This window comes from Phaethon aethereus (assembly GCF_964289735.1).
Source record: "Phaethon aethereus genome assembly, chromosome: 2".
NCBI classification, from domain to species: Eukaryota; Metazoa; Chordata; class Aves; order Phaethontiformes; family Phaethontidae; genus Phaethon; species Phaethon aethereus.
The window spans coordinates 153,687,602-153,713,899 of record NC_138582.1 but is presented as its reverse complement, the minus strand read 5'-3'; the positions used below and the strand labels follow the sequence as shown (position 1 = coordinate 153,713,899).

General features: G+C 37.4%; 1 protein-coding gene across 1 annotated transcript in view; it reads left to right on the top strand.

Annotated features, from left to right (window-relative positions):
- ODAD2 (outer dynein arm docking complex subunit 2) overlaps positions 1–24,920 on the top strand; it is a gene marked incomplete at both ends in the record, with an annotated part of 90,269 nt that extends 65,349 nt beyond the window's left edge. Inside the window, one exon of the mRNA XM_082015154.1 lies at positions 24,807–24,920. Coding sequence (XP_081871280.1) covers positions 24,807–24,920 — 114 coding nt within the window. The remainder of the gene's footprint in view (positions 1–24,806) is intronic.
- Positions 24,921–26,298: the final 1,378 nt, after the last annotated feature.

Sequence of the window (26,298 nt, the reverse complement as noted above, 5' to 3'; positions counted from 1 at the left end):
GAAACAGTCACCCTGTTTAATGTGGCAGAAACCTTCTTCACTATACTTATTCAGATGGGTATCTCAAAAGAAATACTGTCAGAGGAACAGATTTAATCGCTCTGTTTAGATACTTGGGGAGATGTGTAAGATAAAGTGTCTGAATTCCACTCTGTATCATTCAGAAATGAAGTATTTATTCCATGAGCAGAAAATTCACTTGAATTTTAGGTCAGGGCTACAAATGTATGTGAGTAAGAGATGCAGTGCTATCCCACATGCCTTGAACTATTTCAAAATTCCATCAGGTTTGACTAATGCTCGTCTGTAGTTCACAAGATCTCAGGTTTTTGGGGGAAAGCAGTCTGACTGCAAACAAAACTGGTTTTGTAATGAATCCTTAAAATGCAGCCAAACCTGATGAAGAATTAAGAGGTTAAAGAGCATTAAGATAAAAACACCTGTGACTGCACATTGCCATGAAGGACCTAGAATAATTCTGCATACCTGCTAAGTATCACAATATGCAAGCCTTGGGAAGGATTTTTGGAAGTGATTCAGAATATCAGTGAAATCACCTCTAACCTTAAAAGGCTGCACTGTTGATTCATGCCATAAACTGTTCAGTTTGGTAGACTGGAATCTCTTCATAGCCAGCAGGTGACTGTGAACCAAATACATAGCCAGGAAGAGAAACGTTATGATTCCTTACTGCTCATTTTTCTCACTGTCAGTAAAAAATGAAATATCCTTGGAAGACACTAATTTACCTGAAAGAGTAATTCTTGCTAGTCCCCCAAAAAGCAAAAATAATGGAAGTTTGGTGGAGTGTGTTTTCGGATAGGCTAAATCAAACTAGTCAGATGGTTGATGTCATCCATACCAAAGTCTGTCAGCCAATGCACAGTCAAATGTACTGAATAAGTGTAAATCTTTGAGAAGAGATCCGTCCAGTTCCTCAAGTAAACTGTTTTCTGTTCAGTGTCCTACGGAACTCAGTGTGTATAGAGTAGAATCTGAAGTCCTAGGGTCACCCAGCAAATGTGTAACAATGAGATTACTTGAAAACAAGTTTGATACTTTTAAAATTAGAAGATATTAATTATTTTAAGAAATCCATCCAGTTGAAGAAATTCTTTAAACACATCCCATAATTACTGCTAAGAGCTACAAATAAGGAGGTAAGCTACGTAGAATTATCTTGTTCAACACCTGCACATTTGTCTCTGAGTTTGATTTCAGTTGCAATCAAGTGAACATTCACTGAAGTGCTTAATTACAAATGCTGCAGATATTTAATCTCAGAATATGAAAATAATTATATCTAAACAAACAAAAACATGCTTCACAAATAATACTACTTTATTTTTAATTATCTAGATATTTTGAAATAGCATTTTTTCTGACATATTAAGTATACATGGAGTGGTTATTAAAGCTTTATTCCTTTAAGTCTTTAAGAAATCCTTTAGACAAGGAAAATTGATAAAACGGGTAAGTCTAAACAGTAGGACCCTGGAGCAGTTCCCAGCTCTTATGTCCAGGTGCCTAGCCTGGCGACATACCGATCGCACATTAGGAATAAACCTGGGTGCATACATCCTGGTCCGTGTGAAAAAAAAACGCAAGTGCAGAACTGGAACCTCAATATGAATGAACAATTGGGAATCAGGACTGCAGGGCATATTGCAAAATGCATTCACCTTTCAACTAGGATATAGCCAGCGAGAATCCAATACCTGTGTATGTGTTGAGGTTAACATGGCTCAGAGATCCATGTTAATAAACTGTGAAAAACCCATTCTTCCTAGGCCATAAAGTGACAAAAGTGCAGTGAGAGGTCATCAGAGCTAGTTCTCTCGAGCTATCTTGAGCTTTCTTACCTGTCTAGCTTTGGTAGCACAGAGCTCAGTGTCAGATGATTTGCCTTATTATAGTACTATGACTGCAGTATGCGCATATCCATTTTTTAAAAAGTTGTGTGGTTTGGTTTTGACCCTATTTTTCAGGAAATGCAATTCTCCTACCCACAAAAGGACAATACCTATGGTCATCTAGAGTTTCTAACCCTAAATAAAGCCTGGTTTAATTAGCAGTTATCCTGCTGTAATGTTTCCAGCCACTTTCTAATGCTTATACGTTGTCTTATACCTAGAATGGCAAAGCAGCAAAGCAAAGTGAAGCAACAAATAGGCCTTTTTGGAAGATATATCAGACCAGCGAGACACAGTGGTTTCTATCCAGCGAGGATGCCCATATAATACGTGAAGCGTGGTGGGCAGTCTGAGAAACTATGTTCTGTTGGAGCTATGATATTTTCTCCAGATGTGCTAGTCCAAGTGCTTTTGTTCTGTGTTGCCAGAGCTGAGCAGATCATGAGGCAGGTCAGCATGCGCACCATGACAGCTCAGGGCACAGCTGGCCAGTCCACCAATGCTTATGAGCTTGACTTCTATGCTAGCACTGTTGGAATTAACCATCAAGAATCAATTACTGGAGTTTCAGAAAGGCTAAAGAGGCACTCACAGATGGCAAGGAGAGTGGGTGGAGGAGATTTAGTTGCTCAAATATGAGAGTCAGTACACTGCTGAATCTTGCCTGGTCTATTCAGTTGGCCTCCCCGACACAGGTGAGACAACAGTTACAGCACTGTCTGTGCTATCTTTGCATCATCATGTGTTATCATCTTTGCACCGTGCTTCTCAGTGATTACAGAATGTCTGGGTGTTTTCATTCTTCTAGCCTCTCCAGTGAATAGTTGACTGAAACCATTCTTTGTATTTATGTAGGGGTTTTTATGTCCAGATTTCTCCAGGACCAATGACATTTTTGCTTCTGGAAAATTTATCTGGGTTCCTTTGATGTCTTTTCATTCTTTTTACCAGATATCTGGTATTTCAGTAATCATGCCCAGTTGGATTAATGTCACATCTGCTGTAGTTCTGACTAGGTTGCAATACATGCATAATCCCAGGTGTTCTTCAGCACATGTTCACATGCTATGTTCACATGCACAGAAAGTCTGATGCTTCAGGGAAATATCTACTCTGCGTGGGTGACAGAGTTGCTGAGCACTTGAAAGTTGCTGGTCAGAGACTTTCTCAAAGCATCAGACTTCCTGACCATTCACTACACATGTGTATATACATGTTTCTGTCCAGGAAACCAGGAATAAAAATATATGGGGAAAGTATTTTCATCCAGATTCTCATATTTCACATTTTGCCACTGCTGCGAACAGTATTTGCTAATTACAAAACAACAAGTATATGCATGCAGTTGTGAGAGAAAACCAGTGCTCCAAGCTTCCAACTATTTCTAATTGCACCCAAAATAAGTTCAGTTTTCTCAAGTAAGGCTATGTGACAAAAAGGTTGGGAAATACTGGTGTTTGTCAGCTGCCATGTGAAATTCTGAATAGACAAACAAGGGGATTTTGGAGGAAGTTTAGAAAGGCAGTTTATGAAGTTTTTCTTTTATGTTCAGTTTCAACTCAATGTTCTTATGACTGGGAATGGAACAATGGTTATGACCTGTGACAGATGAATGAATGGTTTCTTTCTACCAAACACTAGAAAATATTTCCTCTTTCTGAAGTAAAAATTCGTGGCTGTGCTGGAAAAGAGATTTGTATTTTCAAAGACCCAGTAATGACATGTGGGACACTAGAAAGCAGGAGAGATTTTTAGACATACTAAGGAACAGGCACCAACCTGAATTCAAGATTGGAGATAGCTGCCCATAAACCAAGGGTGAAGAGAAATCCAGTGGGGGATTGGCAGTTTATAGCCAAGATAAGCAGGAGTACCAGGCAAAGTTCTTCACACTTGGAGTCACAATTAGAGGGAAGAGAAATACGAAAAGTCACAGACAACTGGAAGTATCCAGCCATCACCACATTCTTCATGGAAACAGCAGAAAATCTCCCTTGAAATGTAGCTGTTGCAAAGGAACAAAGATGTCTACCTATAGTTGGCTGGTGCTGAAACCTTGGAACAATGAAGTTTGTTCATGAAAAGATCTCCAACTGCCCACTAAAGAGTACCCATTTTTTTATAGGGATGCTCTTTTAAGATGAATTGTAGAAATGCTGTTCTGCAAGGCACAGGCAGATGAGGAAGTGAAGCTACTTTAGCAGTGAAAAGATGAGTTTAAGCATGTTTAAAGGAAGAATTCAAGTCATCTGAAGATCCTGAAATAATATTTAAGTCATTGTCCCAGAGACCATGTCACTGTGTCAAATTAATACAAAGCTTCTCTGCATTACAGTCACTCTTTTTCTTGGTTTTGTTGGCAAGCTGTCGATTTGGATATGCTTCTGAAGTGAGTGTGTGAGGATGGTGGTGTGTATAGGCACTTATGAAACTGCTCATAATATACCTTCTAAAAAAGACTTCAGGTATTTCGAAAGATTCAAAGTATATAAAAGTGAAAAACATGTATCTGATTATTCCTGGTCATTCTTACTTTGCAAATGAAGAAAGATAAAAGGTAATCTATTGTGAAAGTTAATTTCTGCTATTGTGGAAGACTTTGTAAGTGATATAAAGGATTTGTTTTTGTGGAATACCATTATTATTTCTGTGTAAAGAAGGCCTAGGAAGTCTGGATGGCCTCATCACGTACAGAGTTGAGGCCAGTTTTTTATGATGAGGCTAATGAGACCTCTGAGGAGATTATTAAAGTAATTAAAAAAAAGTAAGAACAAGGGAAAATAAGCACCCAAAATCAGGCTGTGGAAGAACAAAATTCATCGAAGTCACCATTCATCTTAACTTCAAACGTTTACATTGTGGATATGCCCACCTGAAATAGTCACCCGAATCCTTACAATAGTCAAGGAAGAGGAATAGATTCTTTATTGTGTTTCACCTCTCCTAATTTAGACATTTATGCAAAGATAAGGCCCCTCAGTCTCTACTGGCAGTATTTTCTGGTCTCCTTTGGCTATAATGGGAGTGCAGGTTCAAAGTTCAGATCTGCACATCTGCACTGCAGTATTTATGTTTAATGGGGTTAATCCCATCCCAAGGCAGTGGAGAACTTGTTTAAATAACTATACAGTCCAGTTCATTATTAGATAGGAATGACAGAATTCTGAATAATAGTGCAATAAGAAAGAGCTATTAAAAAAATAATTTATTCTCTTCCTAGAAAAATACGAATGAGAGACATTTCTATGCTATGATGGTGGTGAAACACTATCAGCCCAGCAGTAACTGAAGCACACTTTGAACGTGCTCTGATAAAGCCAGATGTTTTAAATTAGTGGATCTAACTAACTTGAATCCAGGGATTTTGAAAAAGATCTTTGGAATATTAAGGGTGGATTCCTTTCATCTAGCTTCGGTCACTTTTAAGTATGGAGTTTAAAGTAGTCTAAACTAAGACACCTTCTGCAGTCAATGGAAAGAGAGAGAGATACCTGCAGACTTGAGCTAGCTGAAAATGGATGCCCAAGATATCTGGAAGGGATAGACTCATGAAAGTGCGTAGATTTCTCCACTGAGTATAGGAAGGACCTAGGTTACTAGCTTAGACTAAACAGCAAGCTTTCAGACAGCTGAATTTAAATTAATATCCTCCTGAATGTTGATTTTCAACAAGCCTTGCAGTACAGGGGAAGTTGCAGGGCTGGAAGTAAGGTAGTGTGCCAATATTTAAAAAGCCTAAATAAGATTGTAGTCTTGTAAACTAGATGCTATTCTCATGTTAAATAATCATAGGTACATACATTATAATACTGGAAGGGATAATTTTAATGATCTAGTCTGACTAGCCTTGCTAGTCCCTAACCAGAAACATTGCTTCAATTTATTTCTGTTTGGAATAGAGTATATCTTTCAGAAAAACATTGACTCTTTACTTTAAAAATTCCAGCGATGGAAAATCCACTAGAGCCATCATAACTTATTCCAGTAGTTAAATACCTTCCCCATAAAAACATTTGCACCTTATTTGTAGCCTAAGGCTTGTCTAGCTTTATCTTATGCAATTACATGTATGATGCTGTTGCTTGATAAACTGAAAAGCCCTACATAATTTCTGTTCTCATATGCTTTCTTTTGAATAAGATCAAATTACTTGTCACATTGTCATCTTAAATTTCTATCTTTTTAATTCTTTATATATATAGATGTGGTTGGTTCTGAATTTTTTATTTTTGAACTTTTCTTTTGGACTGAATTTCAACATAGTTCAGAACAGAATTCAGTATTCCGGTAATATCTGTATGAATACTTAAGACAGGTAAAACAACTTCCCTGTTTCTGTGTAAGCTTGTTTGAACATCAGAGATTTTCATTATTCTATTTGTCCACAGTATTGCCCTCAAGTTCATATTCAGCCAATTTTCTACTTGGATTTCCATGTCTTTTTGGAAACTGTTCCCCAGGTGCTGTAATGTTGGCCTTCATGCCCAGGAGTAAAAATTAGGTAATATTGTTAATGTAAATCACCAGTGAATTTAGACTTTGTGATATAAGTTGATTTTTTTTTCAGGAGATTAAATCAGATTTGAAAAATGTCAGATGAGTTAGCTCTCATTTTTGTAAGAATAATTCACAATTTAAAAACAGCCACAAAATGTTTTCAAGCATTTTATTGTTTTAGAGAGGAAAATTTTAAGAGACCAACACACTGACTCTTCTTGTAATGCCTTTAAAACAAAATATTGCCTTTCCACAATGGAAGATTCCGGGTTTGGCAGAGATATGATTCATTAGAAAACTGAAGGAGTTCCCTGTCTGAGAAAGTGGTAAATACTTTAGAGTTATGTAGACACAAATGGATTAAGGCCTGTGAAAAGAATACCAGTGGCTTTGATTGTAAAGTAACTTTTGCTTGCCAATGAAATTCTATATTTGCAAGTATCTGATCAGATGGTATATAAATATTCTGATACATTTAGAGACGTTTTCCCAATGAGATAATTTCCAGTATCTCATATGAGGAGCTCTTGATGTTTTGACTTAAAGTTTGTGCTTGAATTCCGAACTAATTAAATGATAATTCCTAAAGGTATTATTTTTTTCTATTTATTCATTTATTTCTGTGTACTGTGGTGATGCTTAAAGCCGATGATCGCAGATAAGTTGTTCACTCTACTAGGCAGTGGTGTACACCTACATAAGAAGAAGAAGAAGACCCCAGAAAACTTTCAATTTAAATGTAGCACACAACAAGGTAGAGGTGAAAAACCAGATAGGAATGGAGTGGTAGGAAAATATCTATTAAAATATTTGTATTGATCATACTTGATAGTTCAAGCAAACCAAGATACAATTACTGCTAATTCATAGCTGCAACTTAATCACTGTAAGTAAAACATAAATATCAAATACTGACTGTAAGCTTTTTGTGAAAACTGAGGAAACAGGACCACTGGATAGTAGCCAGTCACCCAGACTTTAAGGCACTTATACCATATGGGAACCATAACTGGTGCTGTTGGCAGTTTTTTGCATGTGTGTGTCTGTGCTGAAGGCTACACCAAGTTACAATAAATTAGCCTCTGTTGAGCTCTGCATTGTTCTGAGCTGCTTTTATTATCCAAACAAGTTTATTTAAAGATAGTATTGCTGTGCTGTGCTATGAACAAGTCCATTTTCTCCTGTTCTCATTCCTTTGTACATACAGAACTGATTATTTTTGGGCTAGAGGAACCAGTAACTTAATGATTACAGTACATATCTGAAATGCAGAAAATCAGACTTTCCATTCACGTGCTGACTTTTTTTAATATTGAAAGTGTCTATCCAACCTACCAGTGCATAGAACTGATCTTTAGCCTTACTCTGTGTTCTGGTTTATTGAATTATTTGCACAACATGGAAGTACTCCATTTTCTTAATATTACAAAATACTTATAGATGTCTTCTAGAGTATCGGTTATTGTAGCTTATAGGAACTTCACCAGGGATGCTGAAAACCTAATTTCAAGTGCTTGGTACAATAAGGCAGGCAAAGCAGAAACTCATGCTCCTAAGAGTGGGACTTGGTTTGTATATTCATACATTTAAATATATATTCTTTAATTAATCCATCAGATTTGTTCCTGTCTTCTCATCAGACTATAGCCGCAAGAGCTGTATGGGGGTTTTTTTCAGTTTCTTAACCTTTTTTTCTTTTTTTTTTTTTGCAAAGAAGGTGTAACAGCTACAATGTATTTTCTGAATTCTGTGATGAATTAATACATAAGAGGTATTTATGCTTTTTGAGTTCTGTTCTTAATGGTAGAAATGTTAGTGACACATAGACTCTTCCATTCCCTTGTAATAATCTAAGATATAAAGCCAGTTGTTTTAACCATGATTTATGAAAGTTATTGTGAAATGTAAATTTAATATTTGGAGAGTTCTTTTATACTTCGTTATAATGACTGTATTAATAAATACATGTTGTGTATTTTACTGTGCAGAGCTTCCAGAATATTGGTCATTGTTTGCTAAAGTCATAAATCCCCACAAGAAGTTTTAGCTAACCATTCTATGTGAAAAGACTTTCATAAGACCATCTTTGTGAAATAAATAGATGTGAATTACAAAATATGGAAGACAATTGCTAGTAATTTCTACTGAAAACGTTCTAAAAACAACTTTTTGCCACAAACCATATATATCTGAAGTCTAGAAAATGAAATGCTGAAGTGCTGGCATCTACTTCTTTAGGAGTATTTGGCTATGGGGCTGGTGTTTTTTTCTGGGGGGCCTTTGGTGAGAACACTGAATAAAGAATATAGAGTTTTCCATTATTAAGCAAGGTTTAAGATAAGATCTTTATAAATAAATCAAAACTATTTCATATAATATTATCGGAGTATAATAGTATGCATTTGCATATTTACATATTTACAGTTTTATTTTAAATTTAGAAGAACCCACTTTTTAGCTGTCATGGTTGGCTCTATTCAGGCTCCACAGTTCAGGCTGGAGATAGAGCATGTTTGGCACATACTCCAAGCTGATGCCTGTTGCTTTCTATAAATTAGTTGTTACAGTTCTTGGACATCAAGAAAGAGGGCACTAGATGGCAAAATTTCTGCGTGTCTGTTGGCCACAGAAAGTATGCCAAATCCCTTCACCCCCAAATGTATTAATCACATCACACTTTAAAATTTCAGGTATAAGCGGTTCCGTAAACTAAGTCTAATACTGGCATATTTTGCTTCGTCTCAGAAGGATTAATGAAAATTGACGATGTTACACCACTGCAATTTGTATTGAGTTAGCAACTGCCAGGTGTGAACATTTTCCTTACAGTTTCAGCTCCAGGAAACAGAAATCAGTAAGCCTTTGCCTTCATAATAAGCAAAATTTCACCATTCATAAAGTAGGGTTACTTACATGTAAAACATTTTACTTTTGCACCATTGCCAAAGGTAATGAAGTTTGGCTTCAGTGTAGATTAAGCCTCAGACTTTAGATAATTTTTCAAAATTTCATGTTGCTAAAGTTTATGATATGTAGCAAGTATTTTGTTAAAATCTGGCTGATCCCAGATGGGAAAAACCAGCAGCCTAAGGGATATGAGCTTATATTTGCCCAAATTCTGTGCTTCAGGAGACCTCTAATTTAGTAACATTTGGATAGCAAACCTAGAGGCTAGCATAAAGCTCCTCTTGGCACATTTTAAACATCTTTTAGTCTTATAAAAAGAAGCTTGTCCCACTAAGCTGTAGGTTTGTTGGAGCTGTTTAACAGTAGCCATGCCCTGCAGCTCTTTTAGTGATAAATGAGCCGCTTCAAATAAGTGCAATTGCAGCCAACTGTGCAGAAGGAATCATTAAAAAAAATTTAAATAGACATTTTTGAAGCTTAAAAATGCACAAACAAAGTATGTTAAACCAAAATATATGCTGCTCCTTTTAATGGAAAAGATTGCTGCTGGCTAAGTCTGCCAGCTTCAATAGGTGTGCCAAAAAGCCAAGGAATCTGGCAGAGTCCATAGATAGCAGTTCCATCTTTCATCTATATTTCTTTTCTGTATTTATCTTGCTTTAGAAAATGCAGAGAATGTCTTTTCCTTCCGACTTGGCACTATTTCCAAACCACAGAAATACACAGAGCAGCTTCTTGCAATTGTTTAGCTCTCTGCACCAGTCTTATCCTTGTGACTATGTGAAATGCTTTTTTCTAATTTGGCAATAACAGGAAAGAAGAATATTAAAATATTTTTATGTTTATGGAATAATATCTTATGTAAATTGTCATATATTAAAATTAGTTTTCTTAATTGAGAGATACTGGGTTTAATGTACAACGGCAGAATACCAGGTAATTATTTTTGGCATTCAGTTAATCAAAAATAGTTTCCTTGTATGTAATGAGCTATTCAAAGAAGCTGAACATAAGAAATATGAAGAACAATATACATATATATACACACACACACACACATATGTATACATATGTGTAAATAGAGGCTGAATTGTCACTCAGGAGTCCTTAAATGTACTGAATTATGCATTCATTGCTGTCATCTACAAAAACTTCTTTTTTTTTTCTGCTTCCCGTAGAATCATTTGCTCAGTTCAAATTGGCTAACCTCTTTTATGTTGCATTTCAGAGAGCACTGTGTGGTATCTTTTAAGTGATATGGCACATCTTATTGCCGTCACTTTCAAGGTGTAGACGCTAAGGAAAAGTCCTTTTGCAAGGTGTAGATTATGGGATGGGCTCTAGTGTTAATGTTCCTCATCAGTGTTCTGTACTTTGGCATAAAGTCTAAAGGCGTGATGAGGCTGTCAGGGGACAGGAGGCTGATGAGAATTCTGTCATTGACTTCAGTGAGGGTGGGGTCCGGTTATGATGCAATGGGGATTATATAATAAACAATTGTATGCAAAAGCTAAAATGTATCTTCTCCTAGACTATGAGTGAAGGTCCATACAATTTTATTTTATTGGAAATTTTATTTTATTTAATTTTGTATTTATCTCCAGGGATGATAATTGACTGTATTTACCAGCTGCTAAGCAATACAGAATTTCTTACAACAGTTTTTGATAATTATATATTATCTTTGGATCTGAAGAAACTGGAAATCTTTCACTGTGAGAAAGACATTGAGGTGCTGGAGCATGGCCAAAGAAGACCAATGAACTGGTGAAGGGTCTAGAACATAAGTCTTATGAGGAGCAGCTGAGGGAACTGGTATTGTTTAGTCTGGAGAAGAGGAGGCTGAGGGGAGACCTTATCGCTCTCTACAACTACCTGAAAGGGGGTTGTAGTGAGGTGGGTGCTGGTCTCTTCTCCCAAGTTATAAGTGATAGGACAAAAGGAAATGGCCTCAAGTTGCAGCAGGGGGAGTTTAGATTGGATATTAGGAAAAATTTCTTCACAGAAAGGGTTGTCAAGCATTGGAACAGGCTGCCCAGGGAAGTGGTTGAGTGACCATCCCTGGAGGTATTGAAAAGACATGTAGATGTGGTGTTCAGGGACATGGTTTAGTGGTGGATTTGGCAGTGCTAGGTTAATGGTTGGGCTCGATGATCTTGAAGGTCTTTTCCAACCTAAATGATTCTATTCTATATAGAAAGTGAATTTAAGTTGTATCTAGTCTACTCATTGCATTTGTGTTGAAGGTAAAGATAAAAACAAAAAAAGGTCTCCATGACATAGGATTGAGGAAGCTGGCACTCATAAAGGTCCTTCCATACTGCCATACAGATAGGACAGTTCCAAATACTAGATTCGGGCTAAGATACAAAAATTAGGCAATAAAGAAAGATTAAAAATCTCCAGAAGGTATTTAGAACACCTAAAATCACAATTCTCCTCCGGAGGTCCTGTCCTTCACCAATTCCTGCCTATTGCTTACCTTGTTCACAGGTATGTGGGACGAATCCAGGTTTATTTGCTCTTTTTATCTCTGTAGATTGTATCTATGTAATCTGCACAAATCCAACAATCATTAGACTGGATTAACTCCTTCTCAGAATTCCAAAGAGAGGGAATTTGTGGACTCCAGAGGCATTATAGGCTAATGGAGCGTGGTTATATCTACTGATGGTCTGTCATACTTTTGTACCAGATTTGCTGGACATTCACTGTATAGAGAATATTTTAATAGTCTTTTGCTTCTCAAAGCATTTTGTCTTCTCATCAGTTGTATAGTCTATTCATGTGCAATAATCTTGTTGCTATTTGGAAGTGTTGAATTGACCACACCCGCATTTTAAGAAAGCATTCAACAGCGCTCTTCACCACAAACTCTTAATGAAGTTAAACTGCTATGCAGTGAGAAGGCAAAGTCCTAGAAAGGATAAATAATTGGTTAAAAATAATGAAACAAAGCGCAGGAATTAGGATAAAGTTTTGCAGACAAGGGATCTTGCTGTTCACTATTTCCTAAATGATAATGGGAAGGGTGGTGGATGATGAGGTTGCAAACTTTGCTGACAATACTAAGTTCTTCATGGTAGTAGACATGAGAGCCAATTGCAAACTGCAGTTCACAATGCTGAGCCATGGAGGTCACATCTCCTGTGCAGGTACGTCACAGCTCAGTGCAAAGCTTTTACCTTTCATGAAAGCACTGGATTTTCTATAGTGGATAGTATGGCACACTACACGTGCAGCAGATGCAAGGGGACTGCCAGTAACTATGTGTTAGAACTGAAAAGACGTCCATATACTTGGGCAAGGCAATAAAGTCCTCACAAACAATCTGGACAGAAAAAATTTCAATGTAACATACAGCTAGGGACACCCTGAAGCCCTGACTTGGGTCTGCTTCTGATTGATCAGGCTGTTTTTGTTAATCTTTCTGCTCTTCTTCTCATAAACCAAGAATTCTCATAAAATTTGCAGTTAAATGTAGGAGTTATTTATCTTTAGATTTGTGTTGACTTCTTGGGGAGTGGGGAGAAAAATTGATATTCTGTTTAATCCTTCAGCATCACAAATGCATCAAGGGAATTGTATTTTGAGAAATCATTCTTTGACAAATGCCAATATTCTGCATAAATATGCTCCTGTTCAGGAAAGGATGTTAATTTCCTTAATTTTATCATGATTCAAGCATGTGATGCAGTGTTTTCATGAAAAAGTAGCCTCAGAGTTGGGAACTGATAAAGAAGAGAGTACATTCCCTGTGTAGGAGTAGTGCTTTGTCTTACACCGGCTTCCCCATATTGTTATAATTAGGCGGCAGTGTGCCCCAAGTATACTCGCCCAAGAATGTCCACCATGCTGTTAATAGTGTTCTTGAGCTAGCATCAGTGTTGTGAAATAATGTTTTGGGTAGCTAGTTAACTAACCTTTCCAGCCTTTTCATCTTACCTGAGATACAAAGTAACCACCATACCAAGTTCACGGTATTAATAGTGATTTTTTTACCTTTTTGCAGTGGTAGCATTCAGCCAGAAGACCTATACGATTTTTTTCTTTCTATATCAAAGCATAGATCTGCATGTTTTTAGGAAATTAGTTTTCACATCTTCCCCCGCATGCTTTAACCAGCTTTAGCAGAGCTTTTAAACATGTGCTACAACCTCCACTTGCCCAAGCATAACTATAACTTTCTTTTTATAAAACTGAAAAAGCCCAAGCAAATGAATAAGCCAAAAATAACCCCAAAACCTGAAGCTTGGAATTGAAGTTGAGCAATTGCTCAATAAAAAAGTTGAGGAGCAGACTTTTGCTCTAATCAGAGAAAAGTTTTAGATTTAATTCCTATTAGTGAATTTTCAATTCCCTACTTCATAATTGCATCTTTAGAGAGGGAAGGAAGCAGATCAAGGCCTCTAGTATTTTCTGGCTGACATACACAAGCCATACAGGCAGGTATTATTGCTTGTTTGCAGACTTCACAGCGTTTTTAAAAATCTCTGATCTCATAAAGCTTCCAAAATCCAGCAGCCACTCAAGCAGTTTGTGGCCAGGGTGAGTCCTTGAGTGGTTTTGGGGAGATGTTTTGCTTTTTTAAAACTGACTAACTATACTCTAGAGAATTATATGCAAATCACAAATAATTTGGTTGAATAGGACCTAAATGGAGTGCTAATTCAAGCCACCCCTTATGTTTTAATCACCAAAAAAACAAAGCATTTATCTGTCACAATAGGTGTGCACGGTAATGTTTTTCCACAGCACAGACTTCAGGAAAGCATATAAATTTCCAGCCCCAGTAAACATATTTTATGATCACTATATCGGATTCTGTTCTTAAAGCAATGCTTAAGTGACTGAGAAATTTGTGTTGATTATAGGAAGTTGACTCCTCAGTATAAAATAATTTATTCCCTATGTTTTTCTCTAATAACAAAAAAGAAGCAGTTTGGCAATCTTGAAAAGTAACTTCCAATCTGTGTTCATCATTGCTTTCATTCTTTTCTGATATTATACATTTAAATCTACACATATGAATCAATATGTGGACTATACATGGACCTTTGCCCACAAACAGCCCCAGCTCATTTCTTGCTTTATCTCATTCAGTTTCATATTTGTATGAATAAAGCTGAGCTGCGTTCATACCATCTACACGTTTATTTATGCTGTGTTTTAACTGAACATTTTCTAGTACATTTACTAGTCTAAAACCAGACTATAAGTTGAACCATACCATTTACCTTCCAGTTTATGTAAATGTATGCACGGTTGCCACCCACACATCTAAAAACATGAGATTATAGATCAGTCTTCTTGCATGCCACAAAAAAACCAGCTTTAAAATACCCTGGCTCGTTATTTTAAATAAATGCTATTGTACGGATCTCCAGTGAGAACATCCTGCTTTTATCCCCAGACTTTGATATGTAAGGTTTACTAGCAAAAACACTTCACTGGTTTTGATTATGATGATCATATATAGGCAGAGAGACAGACACTTCGACCATTGGACCTAAAGCTATATTAACTTTAGAGATCAAAATCAGTACTTGGAATTGAATACAGAAGAGAGTTTGAAGTCAGTTCATGCATACCAGTAGATCTAGCATACTTTTCAAATACTAGTACAGTCAGATTTTGTCCCCTATTCTCAGGACAAGATGCAACTTAAGATAAACATTGCAAAATTTGTCACTACTCCGGAAACTGTGGTGGCTCTTTGCTGCAGTTCAATGTTGTCTTCAAAGACAGACTAGTTACAGTGCTCTTCAGGAACATCAGACAAACTGGAGAAAAAAAACGCACTGTGTTTTCTGGGTATTGTTGAAAAGTCAGGCAGGACCCTTCAGTATGTGAGGGTTAATGGGCAGCTTAAACCTCCTTTTTTTCCTCCAACTTGCTGCTGATTGATAGTTTATTTGCAGCTGTCCCTTTCCTATAATCTTCATATGACTGCTAGAGATAGATAGACAAAATGACAGTATTCATATTGATAGTAATGTTAACAAATTTGGAAAACCAAAACTGAATTAGCAATTTTTTCTCCATTTCTTATACTACCTCCTCAGTCATACTTGGGAAGAAAAGTCAAGGTAAAAGTCATGCTCCTGTAAAATGAAAAAGAAAGCAAGTGTGAAAAAGCAGGTAAGTATGGAAAAGGAGCAGGAAATACAAAGAAGAAAGATTGATCCGGCTGACAGCAATGTAAGGGGAGGATAGTCCCAAATGTGTTGCTGAGCCAAACTAAACTATGAAAGGGAAGAAACACCACGACATAAGTTTACTGTTTTGAATGTCCATTACATGTAGTAAGTAAGCAGGCTCCTGTTTTAATTTCAATAAAATGAATTTCCAGTGAATCGAAAAAAGCTTTTTTAAAAAAGTCACTCTACTGAGATTACAAAAAAGTTCTTTATTCTCTCTATCCCACCAAAAGCCTTTTATATGTTAATCTCTTGAAAACTACAATGCAATAAAAATAAAATAGAGAAAGTGGTTCAAATAAAAATATGCTGTAAGACCCTGGGTTTCATCACTTCTGGATTATCAGATCTGCCTATTGCTTTTTGTGGGATGAACTTCATATCCCATAAGACTCTTTGTACATTGGAATGTTCATGATGATTGAATTCTTTCTTAATATTGCACCAAACTTCTTACAGCTGAATGTAGATTCAAACTATCTGCCTTTAAGAACCTACATATCATCGTACCTTTTAAACAAAGATTAGAAATCACTTTTATTTAGCTACATTACCTTTGCATGGTATGTTTATATTTAGCCAGACTTACATCTGAAACTTAGTGTATTTTAAAGTGGCCTGAAAGCTTACAGTTTTTAAACTATTTTACATTTCACCATTTTATTCACTTTCTCCTTGTCACTGATATTCAGAGTTCTCTGCCCACTTATTATGTCTTTGTACACTAGGGGGGCATCCTTCTCTAAATGATTGTGTAAGAAATAGACAATTAAGACACATGAGGTGGAGAGAGATCTGTAGATAGATATATAAAAACCTGCAAGTATGTATGTGTACTTGAAGTGTGTACCATGTTATAATCCCCTTTAGGCATTCAGGTTGTATGTGTTGCTCCAAAGTGATGCAATGCAACATTTAATCTTACTGGAGAGTAAGAACTATAAGTTCTTGCTATAAGTAAGAACTGTATTTTTATTTTGTATTTTATTAGTGTGTGCTCAAAAGGATTTCTTTTCAAGAGTGCTATCCCCATTGTAGTAGGCTCGATTCAGATGTGTTGGAGAAAAACAGTACTTGTCCCAAATACCTTTCGGTTTAGTTGTAACCAGGAGGTGACTAAACAAAATAAATAGACAAAAAGGGACAGATAGCAGGTAGGAAAAACAAAAAAAGTAAGCTGTACCCAGAATTATTTTAAACTTCAGTTCTATCATGGCATAAAATCAGCTGAAGTTCGCTGAAGCTGTGTACTCTAAAGAAACAGTAAAGATCTCATAGTAGGGTACCAGTAATCAGAAGTTCAGACTACGTCACTGAATCTGTCAAGCCCTACTCTTCTTTCTCCCTTGTTTCCCAGCATTTTGTGGGTCTCAAGTGTACCAAGAGCTGTTTTGCCACAGGCAGTCACATAGGAAAAAGTAACAACTTGCAGAGGACAAGTCACCTGTCATAAATCCTGAGAAGGATGAAATGGTTTACTATCTGGAAGTGCATCACAAACTGCGGACAAGTTTGTTCTCATCCTAACATGTCCTGCACCTGTTTGCAGAAGGTGCACAGGTTTGCCTGCCCCTGTACTCTTTCACTGGTTTTCTGAGGGAGGAAGGGAAAGATCACAGAATCACAGAATCATTAAGGTTGGAAAAGACCTTCAAGATCATCAAATCCAACCGTCAACCCAACATCACCATGCCCACTAAACCATGTCCCAAAGTGCTACGTCTACACATTTTTTGAACACCTCCAGTGATGGTGACTCTAGCACCTCCCTGGGCAGCCTGTTCCAATGTTTGACCACTCTCTCCATAAAGAAATTTTTCCTAATATCCAGTCTAAACCTCTCCTGGCGCAACTTGAGGCCATTTCCTCTCATTCTGTCGCTAGTTACCTGGGAGAAGAGACCAACACCCACGTCGCCACAACCCCCTTTCAGGTAGTTGTAGAGAGTGATAAGGTCTCCCCTCAGCCTCCTCTTCTCCAGACTGAACAACCCCAGTTCCCTCAGCCGCTCCTCATAAGATTTGTTCTCCAGATCCCTCACCAGCTTCATTGCCCTTCTCTGGACACACTCCAGCACCTCAGCATCCTTCTTGTAGTGAGGGGCCCAAAACTGAACACAGGATTTGAGGTGCGGCCTCAGCAGTGCCGAGTACAGGGGCACAATCACTTCCCTACTCCTGCTGGCCACACCAGTTCTGATACAGGCCAGGACACTGTTGGCCTTCTTGGCCACCTGGGCACACTGATGAGAAAGATAAGAAATATGAGAGAGCTCCTGGCCAGCCTGCTGACCGCCACCATGTTCAGGTGTACCTTAGCCCAAGCTGCATCCTTTGGACCTCCTCCCCCCCCCCCCGCAGCCACACTTGAGTGACTCCCAAACTTTGTTATCTTTTTTCCATGGCTGCCAGAATGGGGATGTGTTTCATGTAAGTGAGAAGAGGAAAGACAAGAATAAGGGGAAAGGAAAGGTGCAACCTTCCTCGGATTTCTCCCACCCCAGCCAGAGAGCTTTGAAGTGAGTGAACTAGGCTACACCAGGGGCTACTCTGACTTTAGTCTCAGAGAGGAGAGACCTTGTACGAGAGGGAATCAGCACAGTAGATGTCTGCCCTGCCCATCTTTTGCCTTTACTGGAGAGTCTTGGTACTGGTTTTTATAAGACTGCTAGCTCAGAGTGTTCCCTGGCACACAGGACTTTATTTCTGAAATCTATTCTCTTTGTGCCGCGTGAGAAAAACAAAATTAACAGAAAACACTGCAGAACTTACACAAGCATCTTCTTAGGAGGCTGTGCATGGTACATGCTGTCTTACCCTTTCACTCAGCTGAAAGAGGAAATCAGGAAATCGGCCTGAATTTCAGTTTAGAAACAGTGACTTAGCTTAACCTTTATTATGCTTTGATTGTGGAGTATGTTTTATTATTTATAATTTAATTTTATGAGAAGTATTTTCATAGGAATATGTGTAACATAACACTTAAACTAGGTGCTTTAATATTTTCCAGTGTGCAATATGGTGTTGAAAGTTAGCAAAATGCTGGCTGGATCTAGACTGATACTTTCTTGGATAAGCTTCTACCATATGCTTTTATTTAAAGTATTTTTTTCTTTTAGGTTAGATTTATAAAAAGCATGTGAGAAATGTCTTTTTTGGAAAAGAAGTGTTACACAATTAGAAAATCACAGTGCTAGAAATTTAGCATCCTTTAGGAAATGTTGCATGTAAAAGAAGTTAGATACTAAATCTAAATGTAAAAAAAAAAAGGCAAGTCCTACCACCGACTTCAAATGCTATGTCAACCTACAAGATGTCATCACCAGCAGAGCAGATAGAAGCAGCAGTTGTATTGAAGTAAATATCTTTAGTTCCAGGAATGTTAAGCTCTATGTGAACTCTGACTAGCTTCCAGTATAGATATGAATCTTGTTGAAGGAGTTTGTCCATATTTCCTTCTGATTAGAAAATATCAAATAAAATTTGTTTTACAGGACAGAAAACCTAAAGAAGCCAGAAAAAAATGGCATTAAATATTTTTTTATCAGTTATTATTTACACATTGTTGGCATTCATGTTCATAGGACTCCAGAGTATTGAATAGGCTGTTCTTTTATCTGTTTTAGATGATCAAGGGAACCTCTTTCCAGCAGTATTGTTCTACACTTTCCACTGTTTTGGAAAACTTGTTGTAGAAACATCACATGACTAACACCTTTTTAAAAGATTAATACATGCAAAACTGTATTCTTTCTGAAATCACCACATCCTATGTTTCCTGCTTCCCACCTCTGAGCCTGGAAGCTGCAATGACTGTGACCAAAGGAAACTGAGTACTTACAAATTATTGTACCCATACATGGGCATCACTAACATCTGAGATTTTCTCAGATTCAGGATTTATTGTTGCAAAACTTGTCTACGCTTTTTCTGCTTTAAAATCCCCTTGGGCTACTTCTTTTGTAGAAGTGAAGAATTCTGGAAAGACATCTTCATAGAAAAGATAATTACTATCCCATTTTCATTACTGTCTTACTCATCCAGGGATCCATACCCATTTTGGAATGACACTTTTACAACTTCTTACGTTGATGCTTGTATTATCTTTGTGGAAGTAATAATTTTTCAATTGGTCATTTTGTGATTGTAGATATAGTATTTTAAGGAAGCTGCTCTGTCAGACAGTGGAAGGTGGCATTGTCCACAATGCATGAATATCCAAGCAAATATTATGGCTTACCCCATTACTTCTTACTATTGCCATGAGGAACAAAAGACTTTCCATTTTTGTTACACCTTTAGTATGCCAGAAAGCATAAGACCCGACAATGAGAGTCTGCAAAGCACATCTTCAGAGCAACAGTTCCTCCTCCCAGTCTGGGGCACTACAAACTGGTCAGCCTCACATTGGTCTCTGGGGAAATTAAGGAAGGAGTCCTCTTGGAACACATTTCTGGACACAAGAAGGAAAAGATGATTTGGAACAGTCAACATAGATTTACGAAAGGTAAATCTGATTGCCCTCTATGTGTCTAAGTTCATAGATGAGAGGAGATCAGTGGATGTCATTTACCTTGGCTTTCGCAAGGTTTTCAGCACTGCTTACCACAGCATACTTCTGTCCAGGTTAGGATGTTTTATATTCTAAATGTGTGAACAACCAAATGGATTAAAAATGGTTGGATGATCCAGCTCAGAGGGGAGTATTTCATGGGTTGTACTCTACCTGGAGGCTGGTGACCAGGGGAGTGCCAAAGGGCTCGGTCTTTTGGGACCTGTCCCGTTTCACATGTTTGTCAGTGACCTGGGGAAGGCAATAAACTGCTGACTCATAAATTTTGCAATGAAACCAAATCACCAGTCAGGGCAGAGAGGCTGGTTTCGATATGGTCAGGGGAAGGGCTGTCATTCAGAGATACCTAGCCAGGCCTGGAGCCGGCCAACAGGAACGTTACAAAATTCAGCAAGGACAAATGCAAGTCCTGCACCTGAGAAGGACTTGCACTTGCACTTGCAGTGATACAGACTAGGAACTGACTGGCTGAGGAGCAGTTTTACTGAAAAGGGCATAGAGATTTTGGTAGAGAGAAGCAGAACATTAGCCAGAAGTGTGTCCTGACAGCAAAGAAGACATGATACTGGTGTGTATGAGCAGGAGCACAGCCAGGTGATTAAGGGAAGTGATTGTTCCTCTTAGTACTCATTAGACCATACCAAGAATACTGCACCCAGCTTTGGCCCTCAGGTGTGGGAAAGACATGGATGAACTGTAATAGGTTCAGTAGAGGACCACCAGCATCGTCAAGAGCTGGAGCTCTTGCCCTGTGAGGAGAAACTAAGGAAACTGGCCTTTTTCAGCCTGGAGAAGAGAGAGCTTCAAGCAGACTTAATAGCAGCCTTCCAGGACATCAGCCATCAAAACGCTGGAGCTAAGCTTTTCACAGTGAAGCATGGCAACAGGATGAGAGACAACAGGCATAAACTGAAACAAGAGTAACTGAATGTAGGGAAAATCTTTTTCCCCACGAGGACAGTCAAACCGCAATAGGTTGCCCAAAGAGGTTGTGCCATCTCCATGACTGGAGGTTTTCAAGATCAGTCTGGATAAAACCTTGATCAACCTGGTCTAACCTTGTAGCTGACTCTGCTTTGAGCATGACATTGGATTAGAGACCTCCTGAGATCCCTTGCTTTCTGAATCATTCTATGATTGTGCAATCCTAATATAATATCACAATTCTGTGCTATTTTAAATCTGGGATAGTAATAGCAAAATCTTCTTAATTGTTCTGAATATTTAAATGATTTGGCTGTGCATTGCTCTTGCTTTTGGAACCCAGAAGTGCTACATATGCTCTCTACGTTCTCAAAACAGCTTGTATTTGTGATTATTTGCTGGTATGACATGCTAACTGTGCAAAAAATTTTGGACTCTCGCCTTAGAATATAGATACCTGCCAACAGAAAATGAAGGCAACATAGTGCTGCAAATGCTTTCTCTGTCTATGGAAAGTGCCTCTTAGGTGCCAGAAAGAAGCATTTATACCACATGCTTTTTTACTGCTTCTCACATCTGTTAACATTTACATGTGTCAGAAAACAATACCTGAACAGTAAAGGGAAGGGATACGTGAAGTTCAAGGGCATTGCATCAAGGAAAAGGACTTGTTATATTGCACTGGTGCTTTGGAATAAAAAAAAGATTTCTTGGACTTGTCAAATATATCTAAGATGTGGGTATGGTCTGTGTATACTATCTATGAATACATTTCCATACATTGGACAACCCAAATTGCCAGTAAATGGAACTGAACCCATTAAAGAGTCAAGGAGTGGCAGTCAGGAAGTGAAAAAATTATAACTTTCTTGGTACATACAAAAAGAATAAAATTTCATTTCATTTCATTTAAGGCAGGATTTATATCAAAATCTTCAGTTAGATTCCTAAACATGGAATTACCTACTTATATTGAAATACTTTGCACTTTCAATAATCTGCTCTTCGGCTGCCTTTTTGTTAGCACAAAAGGAATAGGCTGACAGACGAATGTTGCTGTATATCCCCAGTCCTCAGAGGCAGCTACTGTATTAGGCTGTGTTTCCAAGAACATTTCTTTGAAATCGTGTTGTGAAAATCCTGAGGCACAGTGTAGTACAGGGTTTTGTATGACATGGCAGTTCTTACGGATGTTGCTGCTGGCAAGTGATCTAGAAGAACAAGGAATTAGAGAGGAACCGATCCTTGATCTCCCAAACTCAGAAGGAAAAAGAATCAGTGTTTGATACCTTTATAAAAATTGCTATTTGCATTGGTTGCGTTTGTACCCCTAATTCTTTAGACATCTATTTGTGTACTTTTAACCAGTGTCATGTAGTAGGCTATTCTTTGATACCTAACCCTGTTTTTCCAAAATGCACCTGCAATAAAGAGCACAGTCCTGTCCCCCCCCAGCTACTATTATTATTGTTTAATATTGAGCTCTGCATGGAAAGTGACAGAAAAATACATATTTTCCTAAGTTTTATGGGCCTAAAAAGAAGTGTTGGCTGAAGACAATCAATAACCTTGAATTGAGTCCTACCTAACATGTAGTCATAATAAAGGCAAAGGTCTGTTTTTGCTTTTTGTTATATTTCTACTAGATAATGTATCTCCAAAACATAATTTTTGTGAGGAACTTCTGCTCTTACAAACTGGTAACAAGTCTTATGCTGAAATTGTTACGAAAGTTTGAGTTCCACACTCACTATGCTGAAAAAGTCTTCTACTAGGTCTCTGAAGATGCAGTGAATAATCACATAAGGCATATAGTTTCCTTGAAACTTATGGCTTTACAAAAACCACTGTATGAACGGTATGTGCATACATATTTTTGGTTTTGAGTCAGGGATACGAAGGATCTATACCAGTTTCCCTCTGTAAGTTATACAAGAAAGTTGTGAGGCACCCAAAGAAACACTTTATAGTTTAAGCTGATGAGAAGTCAGCTGGTGGAAAATAACAAGGAAGAAAGATCCAGCCATATTTCTTAAGAAAAAAAAGAAGTTAAGCATCTGATAAGACTTGCATTCTGGCCTTTGTGCTTTGTAGAGCAGCTTTATCACTACACGAAGATGTGCTGCTTGGTCTTCCTGACAATTGAAGTCAGTGGTGAAACTTCCACCGACTTCTCTGGTTGCTGCCCCTGGCCCAACATTTGCACGCAGATAAAGTATAGGAATATAAAGCTTTCTCACATAATTTCTTCTCAAGTCATTTTAACTCTGATATATTGCTTTAGGAGTGTTCACATTTTAAGAATTCATATCTAGCTATTTGTACATAGACATCTGATTACATTAATGGAAATTATAGGAAGAATTGCTAGAAAAAATTATCATCCATGCTTAGTTTACATAATACTCTTTTTGACATGATTCAGGCCCATCACAGGCCCCCCTACAAGGCACATGTAGGGGTCAAAGGGTGAAAGGTGACTGGCAAGATGCTCGTTTTGTACATTTGGCTAACACAAATACTTCCTCAAATATAAAATGCTTTGATCTCTATAAGCAAATGCCATATGTGTGCAGCTGTGGCCCATGCCTCACGACTGCTGGAAGGTTAGAAAAAGGTAGCATACGAATTTGATGTCTGCATTCAATTTATGCTTTTATATTTAGCAGGTCATAATTTTGTGTAATATTTTAGCTGTATGAAAAATATGCACCAGAGTTGAGTGATAACAGATTTCTCTGTGGTTTGACTCAACATTGTTTGGGTGAACACAGAATCCTAAGTATTGCAGACTGAAAATATAGGTTTTAATTAGAGCTGTCTGAGCTTCAAAATACCTGAACGCACATTAAGCTTGGCAGATTTTCAGAAATCTGAGAACTGTGTGGAGCTGATTTAAGCTAAGCAAGAGTCTTCTGTTTTCCAGCATATATTGCAGTTGCGTCACTGATTTGCAGCACACTGGGGAAGTGAACTGGGGAAGTGGGATGCAAAACAATTATTAATGGTTTTCTGATATGTAAAAATGTTTATCATGAAGGCCTGTCTTATGTCATATTTGTGTTGAACAATACCTTACTCCAAGGGAATTTCCACTGAAAAAAATCGAATTACTTCCAGAGTAAAGGGTCTGCTCCACATGACTGAAAAGCTGAATCAGCTCCAAAAGTTTGGTCCCTTTTTTGAGCCTTTGTTTTTTGCTTTTACATGCAAATGTTTAAGAATGATATGCTCAGATCTCTATCCCCCAAGCAGTTTAACATGAGTGGTTTGCTGTGACAATTAAGAACCTGCTGCAGTCAGTGGGACGCGAGAGTCCATTCACATGGATGCGGTTTCATGACTAGGACCAAAAAAAATATTTATGACTTTGATTATTAAAAATCTTGAGCATGTACACATATACTAGTGTACTTGGGGGGGAAACCATGATTTCAATTAAAGCATATGCAATTTCTACTTACAAGAAAAAATCCAAGTCACAACCAATAGACAGGCATGATACAATAAACAGAAAATCAGACATGAAAATATGAAATTACAGGTGCAAATATGGTAAAATGTAAAGTGTTGTGCCCTATGTGTATGTTAATACATATAGATATGCATTAAGTATACATATATAGGTATACATACATACACATACAGTAATGTTAATATGATTTTTAGTATTTTATTTATTATGTGTGTGAGCAAATTCATGCAATTGTTCTAGGTATGATTTGAATATTACTTAAATAATAGCATACTTACTTGTTTTTCTTATGCTGTTTCTCTTTCGTATTTTTGCTAGCTCCTACTGGCTATGGTAGGCTCCACAGATGAAACTCTGCAGGAGGCAGCAGCTGGTTGCATAGCAAACATTCGCAGATTGGCTCTAGCAACAGAAAAAGCAAAGTATGGCTGATGCTTCAGCAGCTTTTACCAACCCACTCGTTTTGCAGTACAGCTACATTTAAATATATGACTACTCCTTCTAGCGTCTGTATTTCATAGCAGAGCTCATTTATATGAGGATAATTTAATAACAAAAATAAATCTGTGGAAAATTATGTTTGTTTTTAGATTATTGGTTTGTCACATCTAGGTTTTATAAAACACACCTAGTTTTGTGTGTCTTTTAGTATTACATCTTTCAAAAGACTATCATCAGTTAAGATATGTCAAAGACTTTTTCTACAATTAATACGCTTGTATTTGGAATTACTTGTAGATATAAATGGTTTTGCATATCTGTGACATTACAATAAATTTTCCTTCACTGCGTGTGTGGTTGTGCAGTGATTTATGAATGTCTTGAACAATTCCCTTCATGCTAAACCTGTCCAATCATCCTGTCATTATGTTTTTGCCTGTTTGATCACTTGCAATTCACAGGGGAGGACAAAATACAGATACATCAGTCTCACATCTGGTGCTATATAAGGACTGCAAACAGCTGTAGCAGTAGACATCACTCCAAATTTCCTGTTTCCACCAACATCAAACACAACAGTGCTTAATTTTATAAGTAGCTGGTGAAATGTGTTTTAATTAACATGTGTTTAACTGAAATTTAAATTTACCAGCTGTAAATAAAAAGTGGAGAATTACATTTACATTTACACATTATCTTGTAGTGGGTTTTTGTTTTTAAACTGAGGACAACGTTGTATTGTGTAGTTACTTTATTTTTCTGCATAAAATTATATTCAGAATTAGAATTGCTTTCAATAACCACAAAAACAATGATTAATATTATAGATTACAGACCCACTGTACGTACTGTGCTCAACAAATAATACTAAAGAATTTCCTTGAGAGCAGTAATGTCTTAATTATAAGCACAGACCACTGACAAAACTGAAAAAACCCAAATGTTTAAATAACTTGTGTTTGTCAAGTACTCACCTCTGAATGATTTTTTTACTGCCCTTAGTAATTAATAATTTTCTTGTTTTGGAAGCAGTTTGTAATTTCATTATTTTTCTTCTAACTCGCATGGCTACTCAAGGCAACTAACTTGACTGCTAACAGAAGCTTCTAAGGAAGACATAATGCAAATTCGGCTTTTTGTTTGTATTTTCTCTGTAGCAGACATGAAGGGTCATTTAAAATTTCATTTTAGAATGATCCTTCTGAAGAAGGAGGATTGCACTGGGCCCTTAGGGAAGATGTAGAGTCTGTTTTAAAGGAAACAATCTACAGACAGGTGCTGACAAGTGTGGAGATCACAGAATCACAGAATCACTAAGGTTGGAAAAGACCTTCAAGATCATCAAGTCCAACTGTTAATCCAGCGCCAC